Genomic DNA, 17,286 nt, shown 5'->3' with positions numbered 1-17,286 from the left:
CAAGCAGAAAGGGTTCTCCGGAGAGTCTGAACCACGGAGACAGAGAGGGAGCATACACCTGAGACTCTCTGCAGACATCCACCAACTGAAGATGACAATAATTAAAGCTGAAAACAACAATCACCAGGGCAGATATGTGAATGTCCTGACTGATGTCATGTGGTTAAATAGCAACTGCACCAATTTGGCTTTTTACACCAGCTCCTAAACCTCAGGAAGACTTTTTGTCATCAGTCTGACAGGAACATTAAACCTGCACGCAGACATCTCGCTGTTCTGTCATTCAGACACACGGATCTTAATAAAATCGAATCCAACACATCAACCAACAAATAACCAGTTATAAATACTCTTTAGCTCAGGCTATTTGCATTTGTTGCTATATATATGTGTTAGCATTGGCACTTCGAGCAGATTATTATGGTGATAAAAACACGTAAAGTTTTTATTCATGGGCTTAAAAATGAGCGATTTCCAGTGCTATAAAGATGAATGAAGTTTGCACAACCTGACTTAATCACTCAGAAACCAACTGGACCATAAGGGATGACTAAAGCATTTTTAGCATCATTTGGAGCTGAAGTTTGAGTTTGACTGCAGTTAATAAGATGAGATGATCCCTGACTTTTTAACTGCTCCAGAGGGAGAAACAATCCCAGTGTCTGCATCAGTGCTTCAATTTCCAATCCCAAAATAAGACTGATTCACATCCACCAGGTCACCATGGCCTACTTAGGGTCGGAGCTAGGGTTCGTTGTGTTCTAAGCAAATGCAAATATAATATAGCAATGCTTTTGCAATATGCTATATTAAATTTAGCAGAGCAAAGGGTCGAAGCCTTTTTTTTATTGATATATCAAAAATCCATTCTTCATAACAGGTTGTCAGTGACCCGCTTGATGTAGAGCCTGTAAAGTCTGTGTACCTTAAGGCGTCGCCACAGCAGAAGTTTGTACTATGAAGCAGGATCTTATCCGGATAACCTCAGGATCAATCCTGGGTTTTCTGTACTAGGAAGGTCATTTCTTACAGATTCAAGATCAACAGGTATGAAATCACTTTTATATTTAATCTTTATTCACACACCGCAGCTGAAAGAATACAAACTTAAACCTTCAGGAGCAGGGTACGCTCAGCGTTTATGTTTAAAATCACTGTTTTCCTTACAGCATGCTGTATGTATCATATAGATTGTTAAGCCATAATTTACTAAAATCAGTGAATGAAGGGCAAACGGTACCGTTGTCGATTGGCAACAGGTAAAAAAAAATTTTTTTTTATGTGTGATTCTAATCTGCATTTAAGTCTCTTTTACCCGGTTGGAACTACAGCTACTAGAAGACAGAACAAAAACCTGTTCAATGTAATTCATTTCACTTTGATGTGCTGACAAACTGAAGCAATTTCCATCACAGGGAGCAGTTACTGTAGACAGAAGAAACTTTTTCTTTAGATTGGCTAGGCGCTGCCAAGCCCACTCCTCTCATGTGAATTTGCAGAGTATATAACCAGTTTAAAAACTCAATTCACAGCTTGGGAGGAGAACATGTGGAGCCACTAAAGCCTGGCAGTGGTGGGATTCGAACCCACGCCCCCAAAGAGACTGGAGCCTTAATCCAGCGCCTTAGACCACTCGGCCACACTACCAGTGATTTCCACTTAATTTCCATCTGTTGGTTGGTTAAACATCAACTAGAAAGCTCTATCCCTGTAACATGCTCTTAATATCCAGGTGTCCAGAAGTTTTAAATTCGTTTTTATTTACACCTTCATGTGGGATTTAGCATATCTAAAAAAAGTCTCATAACAGCCCAAAAGGTCTGTCAGTGGTAACAACTGACTATTTCTGAAACTATGCTTGCAGCTAAAATTCAGTCTAACCCCCAAAATAACAAAACCAAGCCAGGACCCACAAACAAGATCCAAAAACAAAGAAAGACCCAAACAAGGATTCAAAACTCAGAGACAGCAGGAAAATCCCCACATAAAGACAGAGAAGCAGCGAAGGACAAAACCAAATCAAAGCTCAAGTTAGCAGAAAACCAAACACTTGAAATCATCACCAAACGCAGAGACTAAAGCAATAAGCGTTATTTTTCCTGTAAATGCTCTTCTTGAACTCACAAATACAGCAGGTGGACTGTGGTAAATTGTAAAACATCTCTTCCTAAATGCACTCGCTGTAAGTGATGTAATGTAATGCAGTAACTCTAACGGCAAAGCAAAACAAAGCCTGTGTAAGAATTTCATCAGTGGAGTAAAAAAGACCCAAGCTCACTGAATACTGCCACAAATAACTGTCAGCATCATCATCTGTTTCCCACATAAAGTTCAACAATCACAGCTGCTCGACTCACCTTTGCCTTTGCACCTCCTCCTCCTCTTCCTCTTAGACTTTCCTTTCAGGTCTGACCGCTCCATGTTTCTGCTGCAGGTCCCCGGTGCCATTCAGGAGATGTTTTTTCCTCTGTTATTATACTAGTTTGTCCTTCTGCTGCTTCTTCTCTTCTGCTGGTCTGAAACAAATGAATCAGAGTGCAGCTCTGCAGCGGGAAGCCCTGCACAGTGACTGACTTCTCTCTCCCGCTGCCGGCTTTAGGAGGCGGGCGACTGCTGAGGTTGTGACATCACGAGGAGAGAAAGGGCTGTGATTCAGCATCACTGAGTTTGGTGGCATCAGCTGGTGGTCAGTGGCACATTTTGTAAATCATACAGAGGCGCTGAACTAGTGTCTGAACGCTACAACCAAACATAAGCATCAGAATATTGATGTTAGGGGAGAAAACAGAGGAATATGAGTGTTTCTGAGAAAGATGAAGAACATTTGAAGCATGTGGTCAGAGGATTCAAAGTTATCATTTTCACCAACTAACCTATCATGCATGTCGTTGGACTGTGGAAAGAGAGCAGAGAAACCAGCTGTTTGAGGACTGAACATCACGTGAGCTGCTCCGCTGCACTGAACTGTTCCACATATCCTCTGACTGAGGTGCACGTGAGAATGTGGTCACACTGGACATCAGCCCGTCTCTAACCTGTGTGATGTCAGACTGAGCCAATGTGAGAGAAGCATCTAGTCCAAACAATGTGCTGCTTTTGAGTTTACGCGTCCCACATGGTCTATCCAGACAGCTCCTACACGAATGCTGAAGCAGACTCCCTCCTGCTGTGTGCTTCACATGAGAAAAGGACAATTTTTGAAAATATGCAGACGTGACTCCCCTGAAATTTTCTGGAGTGTGAAAACAGTTTGTTTAAGTAATTTAAGAGTGATGAAAATCTGCAGATTGCTGGTGAATTTCTTGGAGTAGCTCCTCCCACGGTCACTGATGTCAGTGGTCCAGCTCTGGACCCAGGTCTGATACTGTGCCAGCTTTTAGATACAAATTGGGTTTTTTTTTAGGGGGGATTGCATGAAACCACTTCTACATGTAGGTGGAAAGGAAGTCATAAAACCCTATAAGTTTCTGAGCTAGTCCCATGGTTACAGCGCTAAAACATGTTAAATCTCTGGCTATAAACTATCAGTCTCAGATTTGTAATATAGTTTTCCACATTTACTCAAAAACGTCCAGAAATCATAGAATTAATAGAAAATGATAAATTAATAATAAGCACATACTATAAAATACTAGAGCACACGTGAAATGCCTAAAACAGACCGACCAATGCACAGAACTCTGCAGTGGCCACACATAAATATGGACTGTGCTGCACATTTCATTTCATTTCATTTTCATTTCATTTTTATTTATTTCACACTTGGTACTACAAATCAAACAAAACAACCACATCTTCTGTCAACAAAACACAACAACCATGTGTGAAAAGGAGCAGGAAGAAGAAAATATTCTTATTAATGTGACAGTTATGCATACTGCATGCATGCAACAATATAACACTTAATACACACACGCACATATTAAACATTGAAGCTTGAAATGTAGGTTAGCGAGCTGCTCCCGCTGTGTTGTTTCAGAAACAGCAGGAGACAAACTGAACTTCTCGTCGTGCTACACTTTTATCTGCTTTGTGTCTCCTGCTTGAGGTCTGCAGGCTTCAAAACCAACCCTATGGAAGTGAGAAAGAGGCAGAGGATGAAAGATTTTCATGTATGCATAAACTGTATCCTAATTAAAGGGAAAAAAAGGCAAAGAGACAAGGTGTATTTACAATGCTGTGCTGTCTAAAAGATGACAGAGGAGACCTGCCAACCCTGAATTCAAAGCACCGTCAGTATTTCTTATGAGCAGGTTCAGAGGAGCACTTTAAACCCAAATGCAAAAGGATCAAGTGTTAAAACGTTCACGTTCAAACATGTGAAACAATCTCTGGTTCAAGACCGGGAGGTGACACTAAGCAGGAAGGCGTCCTGTGTGAAAATCGGTGATATATCAAATACGTTAAGCTGCCAAAGGTATTCACACTCCCGTCCAAATCATCAAATTCAGGTGTATAAAATCAAGCACCCGGACATGCAGACTGCTGCTACTAACATTTGTGAAATAACGGGTTGCTCTCAGGAGCTCAGAGGATTACAGCGTGCTACCGTGATAGGACGCCGCCTGTGCAACAAGTCCAGCCATGAAATTTCCTCACTTCTAAATGTTCCACAATCAGCTGTTATCAGCATTATAACAAAGTGGAAGCGACTGGGAACCACTGCAAACCCCCCGTAATACTAACATATGCTCAAAAATACATTTCTATTCATAATGATGAATCTAAAAAGACATTTGAAGCTTTCTTTTGCATCATAATGTCTCATTTGCATAATCCCCTCTCATTTCCTGTCCTTTCAACCTTACTTTCAATTAACAATGGCTGTATAATCCCCGTCAATCACTTCCTCAAACTGATAATCTGACTGTGTTACATCTGCATCTACTCATCCCCTCTGCTTTGCTCCTCACCTTCACTTAGCTCTTGCTGCTATCACACTTCATCATTTCAGCCCTCCTCTATAACGAGGTGTTCTTCCTCTTTGTTTATCGCCACGTGTCGAGCTTCTGGGATTCACATTTTCTGTAGCGTTCACCTTGCTGACTCCCGAAGCTCCACTGCTGTGTTTTTATACGACTGTGTACAGTTTCTTCCATCAGTGTGGCTCAGCAGGAGAGGAGGTGAAGGGTTTCTCTCATTTGTATGTAGAAAAGTTGGCGTGACATGACTCACAATCAAATACATTTATGTACTATATGAATGCTGTATTTTCAAACTGATATGTCTGCTTAAAATTTCCCTGTAGCTCCCAGGATCCAGCTTCTTTAAGCACGATCCTGGGAATCCCTTAACCAGGAAGGAAACTCAGGACTTTAAAGCACATATAAAAATACAGCTTACGAACCAAAATGGGCATTGTTAAAGGATACTTTTGTACCTTCTCATCCAAATATGGTAACTTCTGGCTTGAAGCAACAAACTCCAAAGCCGAGGCTTCAAAACACAGAGTTAAAATAAATGGATGATGTCAGTGTCAATCACAGTCCATCTTTAAACTGTCAGCGGATCAGAAACGCCATGAAATGCCTCTGGGACCATATTTAGGCATTTACTTTGAAGTATTACTGAATCTCAAATTATTTTAAGTGGTCACATGAAAACATTGCTGATATAAAGTCAACAGTCAAATGTGAATGTTTTCAAAGGAAAATTTTACTGACTTTGCCCCAGAACATGATTTTGAAATGCTTTTTACTCCGTGACACCCGCAGCATCTGACAGACATGGAACTGGTAAAGCTGCAGTTGTAACTTCATTCTGGGATCTTTTGTGTTTGGGTGACATGAATCCCATATGCACTGGAAAGCTGTAATAACATTTCTTTAAAGTTTCTGCTTTAAAGGATGCTAATGATGCTCTGTGTCACCCATGACAGTTTTAAAGAGGTTAAATCAGCCAGATTTGCACATCAAAAGACAATCAGGTGATCAATATGTAAGATTTATTTAAATTTATGGTTGTGAGATCTTCTTGAGCCTCATCAATTCATCATTTTTCATCGCTATTTTCTCTTTCTTAGCAAGAGATAATATATAACGCTCTTTGGGGACCAGCCTAGCTGTCAGTGCTTCCAGTCTTTATGCAGACTATAAATTCTGCATTCTGACACGGGAGCTGGAAATAAAGAGAAACCCCCCACAAAAAAACAAAATAACAAAGTTTATTTTCACACTAATGATCCCACGAGGCTGACGTTACGCAAAGTGGTTGTCACGCTTCATCTAAAGAGACCTGGTATTCAGACAGGGAAAAGGCAGGTGGGTGGAAAACAAGATGAAAACTGTAACAAGGCCTCAAGCGCAGAATGCAGCAGGTTTGTCTAAAAGAAAAAAAAGAGAGAGAATAATAATAATAATAATAATTCAGCATCTAGGACTCTAATTGGAGGAAACAACAATGGACTCTAGAACAAGGAAAAAGGAGAGACCGAGGGGTTCAGTCAGCAGTAACTACATGTTACTCATTAGAGTTTAAAAACGTTTAAAAACATTTAAAAACTTTAGTGATAGAAAGTAATTTGTTACATTACCTGAAGCTAAGTCCATTGTTTAGATACAGTCTATCCTTCATTAATGCTGCTTGTTGTGTTTCATAGTGATGAGCAGCACGAGTGCTTCCTACACATTTAATAAAATACATATTCAATCCTTCCTTTCTGCCTTCCTTTGTTTTCTTGTTTCTCTACCTCTCCTTCTATTGTTCTTCCTTTCTTCCTTTTTGTCTTGTTTCTTCCCTTTCCTTCATTCATTCCCTATGGTCTTCCTAACTTTCCTCCTTTTCCTTCTCTATAAAATTTCTTCTTTCCTTCCTTCCTTTTTAGTCTTGCTTCTTCCTTTTCTTTCCCCTTAATCCGTCTCTATACCCTTCAGGTTCCTTTATTTCTGACTTTCTTCTTTTCCTGACTTCTATCCATCCGTCATTCTTTTCATGTTTTATTACTTCTTCCTTTCTCTGTACCATTCCTTCTTTTGTTGGTTCCTTTCTTACCATACTTACTTCTGTCCATAATTTCTTCTATTCTTGCTTTTCTATTCTTTTCTTTCTATCAGTTTTCCTTCCATTTGTCCTTCCTTCCTGCCTTTTTAAAATTATTCCTTCCTTCCTTTCTTCAACCCCATTCCCTCTCCCTTTCTAGTCATTTACACTGTGTGTGTGTGTGTGTGTGTGTGTGTGTGTGTGTGTGTGTGTGTGTGTGTGTTTGCATGCGTATCAATAAAACAGTAATTAATGCGAAGCAACAAGAATCCAACAATGACCACAGTCACTGAAGAATCCCACGTTAAGAAGCTTTAAACTGAATTAAACAGCACGTTTAAAACTGTGGAGAATTAAATCCAGGTTAAAGCCAGACAAAGAAACTGAGGACTGTGAAGCATAAATATGCTAATTCTATAACACGGGATGTTTCCAGGTGACACAACAATACACCTCCGTTTATCCCGTACATGCTGCTGCAGCTCTCCACAGAGGAACGGTGAGATGGATCTAATGTACAGAGTAATGCTTGGCCCGAGGAGAACACGGGGAAGCTGCTGTGTCCTATTTGCGGCGATGTCGAGCTCATTTTGGAGAGCACCTCATTCTGCCTGCCCTGTGGGATCTTAGCCACAGGCTGGAATACAGTGCAATCTATCTGCTTTTCATCAGACGCAGTAATAGCCTCTCTGTTGTGTCTGCGTGATGCTAAAGTCTCACATCCACTTTATCTCATCTTATCAGATTAGATGTCGGGAAACGGCAGGAGGAGAAGCTGTACACGTTATCATTTCTTGCCATATTATAATATTTTGTTGCACACAGCAGAAAGCTGCAGGATCTCCTCTGAGGCGCATGTGTGTATACACTTCATAATGTTACTTCCTGCTCTCCCTCACCAACATGGGATCAAATCTGCTGGTACGTGCTCAACTTCATCTCAAAACTGCAGAAAAGTTAATCAGTTTGAGATGAATAAAATAAACTCTTGAGAAGTTTTGTAAAAATTAATGCTCCAAGGGTACTCCAATCCATCTGATGCCTCTGGTGTCATCTCGCCTTCAGGGGAGAACTTCTGGAAACCACTTAAAGCCCAAATCAAACATCTGAAGAAGCTGTAACATAAAAAAGAAAATACTCGGATAATAAAATAGCAGCCTCATAGCCCACTCACATCAGTATGCAAAACTCCCAGCTGCACATTTAGTTTTGCATAAAGACTGGAAGCTCTGCGGGAGGACAGCTAGCTCGGCCCCCCAAGAGTCTTATTGACTAACTCCTGGCAAGAAAGGGAATAAATGTATTTCTAAAAATGGGAAACAGCTCCTGTAAAGTCAGAGTTATGGCTGATGGTGTCAATAATTTATGAGTCTGTTTAGTGTGAAGTTGAATATATCTTTCATATTGATCATCTTGTTTCCTTTTTTGTACAAAAACTGTCCAATAATCTTTAAAGCTGCTTTATGTGGCTTTTTAGCCACCAGGGGGCAGAATAACAGCAAAGCTGAAAAACAATGCAGCTTCCTTTGTTCCTTCCTTCTGTCCTTTATTTGTTCCTTTTTTTCTCAACTACAATTATCTATCATTCTGCCTTTGTCCTTCATTTTTTCTTCTCTATATTTATCCTACGTTCTGTCTTCTTCCTTCTTTCATTGTTTTTATATCCTTCCTTCTTTTAGCCTTCCTTTGTTCTTTTCTTACTTCTATCCTTCCTTCTTTCCTTTTTTTGCTTCCTTTCACGCAAATCTTTTTAATTATTGGTTTCCCTTCTCCTTTCCTAGTCAGCTACATTGTTTTTATGTGATGCATGTGTGCCTGCATCTTTAGGTGTGTGTGTGTGTGTGTGTGTGTGTGTGTGTGTGTGTGTGTGTGTGTGTGTGAGTCTTATTGTTTTAGAGAGCGACGGCGTGAAGTCAGCCACCCTGGACACACTTGAGTGAACTGGCGGGGAGTTTCATTACGCTGTGAAATAACGATCACACCGTGATTAAGTTGATTAGATTTCATGAATATTTAAAAGGAAAACTAAATTGCTGATTAAATATTTACTGGTGGTTTCCTCGCTGACAGACTGGGAGATCATATCACATCTCCCTAACGGCCTACTGTACAGCTTCAGCGCTACAGCAGCATCGGATAACTGTATGTTAATCAGGTACGTGGTTGTTTGTTTAACTGAAGTTTATTTTTAGGTTTGCAGCTGATTATTTTATCTAGTCTGCGTGTATGAAGTAGGACTGTGACCAAAATGCTTTAATTGTTTTTATTTCAAACTGGCTTTTCGTGTTTGGTCCTCTTCACTCATGCTTCGACTTTACAGCAGTCACCCCCAACATTCAAACCACCTTTTGGTCTGAGGACTTTGGCAGCGGATCCTTTGGGAGCTGCTCGTCCTGGTCTGGGGGCATTCCTGGATCAGGTTTATTCTGGTGGTCAGACTGAAGTTGCTGTAGTGCTGATACTGCCAGGAGAAGCTGCTGCTGTTGGGGAGTGCAGGTGTAATGAATTGATCGATCAGGAGGAATCCCAGGACTCAGCAGAAGACTGCAGATGATCAGCACATGTTCATTAGTTACTTACAGACACAATCAACACTGGCACAAACTTAAACATGAACAAACTCTTCTCATGCAGTTATTATTGAAATTTGTTGAAGGGAACATAAAAAACTATCTTATAAAAGGACCAACATTAAGGTTTGAAGTTCACTTCATAAAACTCAAACAAAATCTGAAAGTGGCTGCTGCACAAAACAGTTTCTCTGTAGTTTTTGCTGGTTTTAGAAATGTAGTTTTAACAAATCGTTAAACTTTAGTACTCTGACATACTGAATGTTTTGCACCTTTTAAGCTACATGAGCTGAGCTCACTCTAACATTATGCACATGTTATTATCTGCTCCTAAGATTAAACAAATAATAAATAAAGGTAACTCATCCCACGCATAGTTCCAGTCATTGTAACCTCAGTCACAATAAAGGTTTTGTTTTATTTTTATGGGAAAAAGTAGCTTTTGTTGGCTTATTTCTGAAACCAGATGGTCTTTTTGCCCTTTGAGAACCAAACTGAAGGATTTTTTTCACAGAGTAACTTAGTTTTTTCATATTGTGAGAAAAAAACAACAGCAATGATAATTACCAGAGGAACCTTTGCAAGCTCGGGGGAGGATATGAAGACTATTAACAAAAGAGCCTGGGTTCAAATCCAGGATCCAGATGGCTTTAGCAGATTCTAATGTGATTCCAAACACGCCTGAGTTCCCGGGTTCAGTGTATATGTTTGCAGTGCTAAACAGGTTAATTGGCTGCAGTCGTCATGCTGCTGTTTATACAGCTGAAACTGACTCTACTCATATGAAAAGCCATGGATAAAGGTCAACGCTTTAAAGTGAGCTTATTTATTTTTCCTGGTGCTCATATATTTACTGATAGAAAGCCACAGCTGGGTCACCGAAGCTTCTTAAAGAGAGGATCTTTAAAGCCTCGTTGTCAGCTGCAGTGTCTGGTCTGTAAAAAGGGTTGCAGTAAAAATATGGGAATATACACAAGTATAAAACTCACAACATCAACATCATTACAGACTAACAGAACATACAGCTATCAGTCTCACGTGACATAATAAACCTTGTAAAGCCAAGTGCATCATATTTGACACACAAGTATCACCTGTGTGATGCTCTATTTTCAAAAACCATCATGCCTCATGATGAGTTAGCTGCTTTAGGGAAACAAAGAGCACAGGCGGCACCAAGTGGCAGCAAGAGGAAACTGCGTTAGCTTTATAAAGCTGTTTGTCAAAATCTGGCCAATAAATCTTTGAGTCGACATGTGAGACAAATTGTAGCGGATTGTTACCATGACGCCACGCTACGCCCCTACAAGGTCATTGGAATTCATCTGATGTGTGCCATGGTATGCACATTTCTAACTCCTACATCTGTGGAGGAACTTTGAATTTCAGAAATCCAGTGTGAGCCTCACCAGACAGTAAAGTGTCAAGCATTTGCTACACAAAGATACTTTTAAAATGTCAACACACTCAAAGAAAGAAGAGTGAAATAAATACGGACAGCGAGTGAAGACATAGCTGATTATTTAAAAAACACATTTAAAAAATTACTTTTTCAGACCTGTTTGTAGATTGAATGTCAAGTTTAAAAATTTGACTGTCTGGATGTTTAATCATTGACTCTAACAAAATAAAACCATTCCAGTTGTATTTAGACTCAACAGTCTGAGTGTTCGGCGCTGCAGCTCTCACTGAAATTAATTTCTCCCCTATCGCTCCTCACAGACTTTTTGATAAGATATCTTGCAGTGAGCAGCTGGTGCGTAACACGGATCTGATCAGAAGGATCTTAATTACAAAAAACAAAACTGAAAGTCACTCTTCTTTAAGTGACACATTTCATCCAATCACACCGACAAAGGAAACAGCACGTATAGTTTGTTCAGTTCACTGTGACTTTGTACCCACAAATAAATAAAGCTTCTTCTTCTGGAAAGCAGCTTAAATGATTTACTGATTTACTCCACTGCGCACAAGTCTTGGTGTTCATCCTGCTTTTAAGCAGCTGTTTGTGAAAAATGATCCGACATGGTAAAATGTAGCTCGCCATCACCAGTGTGTAAATGTGTGCGTGAATGGGTGGATGACTGGATGTGTAAAGCGCTTTGGGGTCCTTAGGGACTAGTAAAGCGCTATACAAATATACAAATACATATATGTCTGTAAAGGTTTCAGATGATGAACAGTTGGTTTTTACATGAAACATCCCAGCCAATACCAGTTTACTGATGACGGGTCCTCTGGACTAACCAATACTTTCTTCACAGCTTGTGACAATTTTCGTTTTCTTTTGGCCACCTGGATGCAAGAGCAGGATATCACTTTGGATCCTTTGTTGATATATTTACTGTGATAAATCTATACAGTAGATTGTATGTGTGTCTGAATCTGCTGCCTTGACTACACTTACTCAGACAACAGAACTGATGCACTCTGCAGAGAAATGATGAAGAATGTGCGTACTGAAAAAGGACTCAAGGAGTGCAAATCTAATGAAACCAAATATTTGATTGGTTGAGGTCGGTAGAAGTGCTGCTGAGACTTTGATTAAAAAACAAAACAAAACAAGCGAACTGGCACATTTCAGTCTGTCCAGATATTTTAAGTGTCCCGCCGCTTCACAGACCTGCCAGGTTTTAGATGGGTGCAAGCGGCTGAGTGTCAGAGTTGATAAACGTCATTTACTGCAGGCTCTTTAACAAACAAGCATGGCGAGCTTTTGGCTTACAGTTCAAACTCTGCTGAAGGAAACTGAAGCAAACTTAAGTACCCTGGGACTTTGAAGAGAAATGGCAATAAAAAGAGTTGATCTGGATCAGGACGCCTTCTCTTGTTCGATCTGTTTGGATCTACTGAAGGATCCGGGGACTATTTCCTGTGGACACAGCTACTGCATGAACTGTATTAAGAGTCACTGGGACATGGAGGATGTGAAGAAAATCTACAGCTGCCCTCAGTGCAGACAGACTTTCACAGCGAGGCCTGTCCTGGTGAAAAACACCATGTTAGCAGATTTAGTGGAGGAGCTGAAGAAGACTGGACTCCAAGCTGCTCCTGCTGATCACTGCTATGCTGGACCTGAAGATGTGGCCTGTGATGTCTGCACTGGAAGAAAAATGAAAGCAGTGAAGTTCTGTTTGGTGTGTTTGGTTTCTTACTGTGAGAAACACCTTCAGCCTCATTATGATTCACCTACATTCAAGAAACACAAGCTGGTGGAGCCCTCCAAGAAGCTCCAGGAGAAGATCTGCTCTCGTCATGATGAGGTGATGAAGATGTTCTGCCGTACTGATCAGCAGAGTATCTGTTATCTCTGCTCTGTGGATGAACATAAAGGCCACGACACAGTCTCAGCTGCAGCAGAAAGGACTGAGAGGCAGAGAGAGCTGGAGGTGAGTCGACAAAACATCCAGCAGAGAATCCAGGACAGAGAGAAAGATGTGAAGCTGCTTCAACAGGAGGTGGAGGCCATCAATCAGTCTGCTGATCAAACAGTGGAGCACAGTGAGAAGATCTTCACTGAGCTGATCCATCTCATCCAGAAAAGAAGCTCTGATGTGAAGCAGCAGATCAGATCCCAGCAGGAAACTGAAGTGAGTCGAGTCAAAGAGCTTCAGGAGAAGCTGGAGCAGGAGATCACTGAGCTGAAGAGGAAAGATGCTGAGCTGAAGCAGCTCTCACACACAGAGGATCACATCCAGTTTCTACACAACTACCCCTCACTGTCAGCACTCAGTGAGTCTATATGCTTTATTACAATCCACTCCTTTTGTCTGCAGCATTTTGACAGAGTGCAAAGGGCACTATCAGAGACCAGAGATATACTACAATCAATTTTAAGAGAGAAATGGACAAACGTCTTAATGAAAATCACTAATGTGGATGGTTCACTACCAGAATCTGAGCCAAAGACCAGAGATGAATTCTTAAAATATTCATGTGAAATCACATTGGATCCAAACACAGCAAACAAATATGTGTTACTATCAGAAAAAAACAGAAAAGCGACGTTCATGACGGTAATACAATGTTATCCTAATCATCCGGACAGATGTACTGCTAGAGGTCACAGTAACAACAAATAAATTAAGCAGAATTAAGCATGAACAAAATTATTCAAATCTTTAACTGTGGATGGCAATGAAAAAGAAAACTTTAATTGTGTAACATAAAGGGTTGCTCAGTTTGAATGAAGCTGCTTTAAGATGGTTTAAGTAAGGAACTTTCAATTGGGGCATTAAAGTCTCTGCTTAATCAAGGTAAATAAAAACCTGGCACCAAATCTTAGAACAAAAGGTATTCAGGATACTATTTCTAATACTTTCTGAACTGAACTGAGCTAAATAATTTTACTGTCTGTGTTTCAAACCCACTCTGAACCCTTTGTGACTACATATTTACTGCTACTGCTGGTGCCACTGCTGCCTCCGTCTGTGTCTGCCCTGCTGGAGGCGTGTCTGTTGGTCTGCTGGTGTTTACGTTCACGGTGGGGCTTGCTGCTGTTGTTAGTGTGGCTCTGCAGCTGGATGTAGGTCTGATTTTCACCCTCCAGGATTTTCTGTGGTCTACCACTGTCCTTGAACAGCCCTGGGTGCATCTCCCTTCCTAGCTCTGCGCTGGTTTTCATCATTAATGCTGTACTGTTGATGCTCCTCTTGGTTCTGCCGACATGCCGGCTTGGCATTAGTGAGACCAGTGATGGGTGGTGGTTGGTTGTGGTTCCTTGTACCTACTAGAAGAGGTTTGATGGCGACTTTGTACCCAGTACGTGCAAAGTGATTCCACCTCAAAACTGCAAAGTAATGGCTCCTTGGTTCAGATCCTCTGGTAGTGGGAAATCAGCTAGACACAACTAAAGTTAATCCACTGGTTAGCTGCACAGAGATGACCACAAAGCATGAAAACCTAGCACACATAACATGCAGCAGCTACACAATACACCTGCACGATAGCGACCAACAAAACTGTTTATCAGATGAACGAGCTTCTTACCACAGACGGGCACATTTTATAGTTGTTCATATTTTGGAAAATTAAGTTTACTCAGTTCACAACAAAACTACTTTTCCTTTTTCTTAGGAACAATTCATGCTCTTCGTTATGTTGATTTTTTTAATCATAAAAAGTATGTATTGTACAACGAATTAATGGGGCAGCCATTGTGAGGCTTTAGAACTTTGAGTGACAGTTGTTAGTATTTCCAAACAATAAATGATGTTATGTTGTGTCTATTGCTTCAGATTAATATGATATGTTGTTTTTTTCTTGCTTTTTTGTGAAGCACTTTGTTATATTTACGTGAGATGTGCTATATAAATACATTTTTCTTACTTACTTAAAATAATTTTAAATGTGTTAAATATTAATAATAATGTGAAAAATGTGATTAATTTAAATGCAGGTTTCTGTATTTGTCGTTTTCATATTAACCACCAGAGGTCGCTGCGTTCTTGTGCTCTTTTCTCAAGCTCAGGTCTCTTACCTGCATATCCCAAAAGTATATGGACACCCTTTGTAAACTTTTAAATGGTGTCTGTTTTTTTTTTTTAAAGTTTGTTTTTCATTAGTTGTTAATATTTTGTTTTATTTTAGCTGGATTTCAATTCAGTTAGTCTCCAGAGATAAATTTTTTGGCTATTTGTTCCTATGAGTTTCTATTTTGAGAATGTTTAATTTTCAAACTACACTAGACTGTTTGAGAGATGTAGACATCACACGCTCAATAAACACATGTACAAATTCCTCATTTTGGTTCATATTTTGGCAAATTTAATTAAAAAAAAGTAAAGATTTTACTTTATTGTATTTTTTTAAGTTGTTATAGTTTTTGTTTTAAATGTTTCGTCATGCTACTGAACTTAAATAATCTTGTCTTTTGCAAACTCTTGTGGAAGACCCTATCCAGTGTTTACTTGATAGTGTTCATGCCAGCAAAGCTGGGTCCATAAAGACAATCTGCATGATAATTGTAACTTAATCTTTCATCTTTGCGATGAACTGAAACAATGATTGTGGACATGTCGTTGCACAACATCAGTGTTGGACTTCTCTAAGGTCTCATCTGGCTAAATGGGTGTAAATGCCTGCTCCCATATTCAGTGTCTGCATCTCATTTTTTTGGGTTGTTTTTGAATTTGGATGCCTGGTAATAATATTTGTGGTTTTTATATGTTTTTTCTTATTTATCTACCAGAGATGGGCAGTAATGAGTTACAAGTAACGTGCATTACAAGTACAAGTAACGTCTTACTGTTACTGTAATCCGACTGCTTTTTTAAAGTAACGAGTAAAGTAAGGGATTACTATTGCAAAAAAGGTCATTAGATTACTGTTACTTTCCTGTAAGCACGCTGCGTTTGATTCCGTAATCGTGGGATGCGTGGGAAGAAAACTTCTTTTTACAGCGACAAAAACCCTAAACGTCCGAGCAAGTACCGACAGTATTCTGCCACGGGAATGTGAAACTCCCAGATCCTTCCACTGACCGCTGTGACACACCTGCACCAGGGCAAACCTCCGCCTGCCCTACTCCTGCTATACAGGTGAAAACAGAGCAACAGGTTTTATTTATTTTCTGCTGTGTTTTACTTGCATCCAGGGGCGATTTTAGCCCATTTTTAGGGATGAATCACAGCACCCCCAAAGATTTCTTACTTTTTTGACAATATTTGCTGTTTGTGTGACACACTACTAAAAATATAAAAAGCATACAGTACTTGGTTGAGACATAACATTTTAACAACAGAAGTATAGATAACCCCCCCTCCCAAAGTGGTTTGTTCCAGCTCGCCTCTCCCCTGCTCTGGCTCTAGCGCTCTTGCTGCCAGAGCGATGGTGGCTGCGGAGGTGTGAGTGCCTGGCTTAAAACAGGACATGTTAGCTGCATTTAACCTTCAGTTACTCTTTATATAGTTAGGTAGGAGTCAGACCATGTTTCTTTTTAGCTGAAAAACATTACACCAGGTAACCTGCATTGTTGAAAACGTGTTTTCCAACAATGTTTGCTACCCTACAATCCGTCCTACTCTGTAGTAAAATCATCAACATTTCACCGTCCTGTTGCTCCCATTGAAATGTATACAGCCTATTTAAAATCAAAAACTTAAAGTTCTCCGTAGCCTATTGTTGTTACCACTGTCCTGTTTGAAATGGATACTAACTAGCTAACTGACTGGATGCCCATTAATCTTATAACTTCTGTTGTGTGTGTGTGTACAGAGAGGCAGCCAGATTCATAATGGATATAAGGAAGTTTTTTCAAAAAAAGGAGCCACATTCAGGTAAAAGTATAAAATCAAATGATCAATAATGTTGGATCAGTGTTTCAATATTTATCTTTTATTAGATGTACATGTGGTTTGGTTATTTGCCTTTTGGTTGAAAGTACACTGAGAGGACTTTTTGTTAGTGATCTTAATAGTATTTTTTTTTCATATTAATGTAATTTTTCATCTAATTGAATACAATCTATTTGTGTATGATTGTCAGTCCGAAGAGGAAGAGAGGAAAGAGGAGAATGTGAGGAGAAAGTACAAGGTCGGGAAGAACCAGGTAAGAAAACAGACAGGGAACAGTGACAGGCAAAACAGAAACTGTTAAACTGACAAAGAGAAAAAAAACCTGATTTTACTCACACAATCTGGAAGTTGTGTTCTCTCCATATTAAAGCTGCTGTACAGACTCTGCTAAACAAACTGGGTTGAAACAGTTTTGACCCTCTTTAACAACATTCCAACATCAT

At 39.9% G+C, this 17,286-nt stretch overlaps 2 protein-coding genes and 1 non-coding gene across 5 annotated transcripts in view; 1 reads left to right on the top strand and 2 right to left on the bottom strand.

Annotated features, from left to right (window-relative positions):
* The window catches only part of LOC113011056 (inactive double-stranded RNA-specific editase B2-like), a 36,428-nt gene extending 33,847 nt beyond the window's left edge, over window positions 1-2,581 (bottom strand). For all 3 annotated transcript variants that reach the window (XM_080292948.1, XM_080292949.1, XM_080292950.1), the window contains exon 1: window positions 2,358-2,581. In XM_080292948.1, the coding sequence (XP_080149074.1) occupies window positions 2,358-2,448 (91 nt within the window). In that variant the 5' untranslated portion in view covers window positions 2,449-2,581. The remainder of the gene's footprint in view (window positions 1-2,357) is intronic.
* On the bottom strand, window positions 1,566-1,647 carry trnal-aag (transfer RNA leucine (anticodon AAG)). Its single transcript has one exon. It is a non-coding gene; the product is annotated as a tRNA-Leu (tRNA).
* A 9,753-nt stretch (window positions 2,582-12,334) lies between the features above and the next one.
* Window positions 12,335-16,312, top strand: LOC113011230 (tripartite motif-containing protein 16-like). The gene has a single exon (XM_026150669.2). It carries the CDS (start codon window positions 12,335-12,337, stop codon window positions 13,628-13,630), a length of 1,296 nt encoding a protein of 431 aa, XP_026006454.2. The 3' UTR covers window positions 13,631-16,312.
* Window positions 16,313-17,286: the final 974 nt, after the last annotated feature.

The sequence above is a fragment of the Astatotilapia calliptera genome, chromosome 18, assembly GCF_964374335.1.
Source record: "Astatotilapia calliptera chromosome 18, fAstCal68.1, whole genome shotgun sequence".
NCBI classification, from domain to species: domain Eukaryota; kingdom Metazoa; phylum Chordata; class Actinopteri; order Cichliformes; family Cichlidae; genus Astatotilapia; species Astatotilapia calliptera.
The sequence above is the reverse complement of the archived record's forward strand: the minus strand, read 5'-3'. Positions and strand labels throughout refer to the sequence as shown.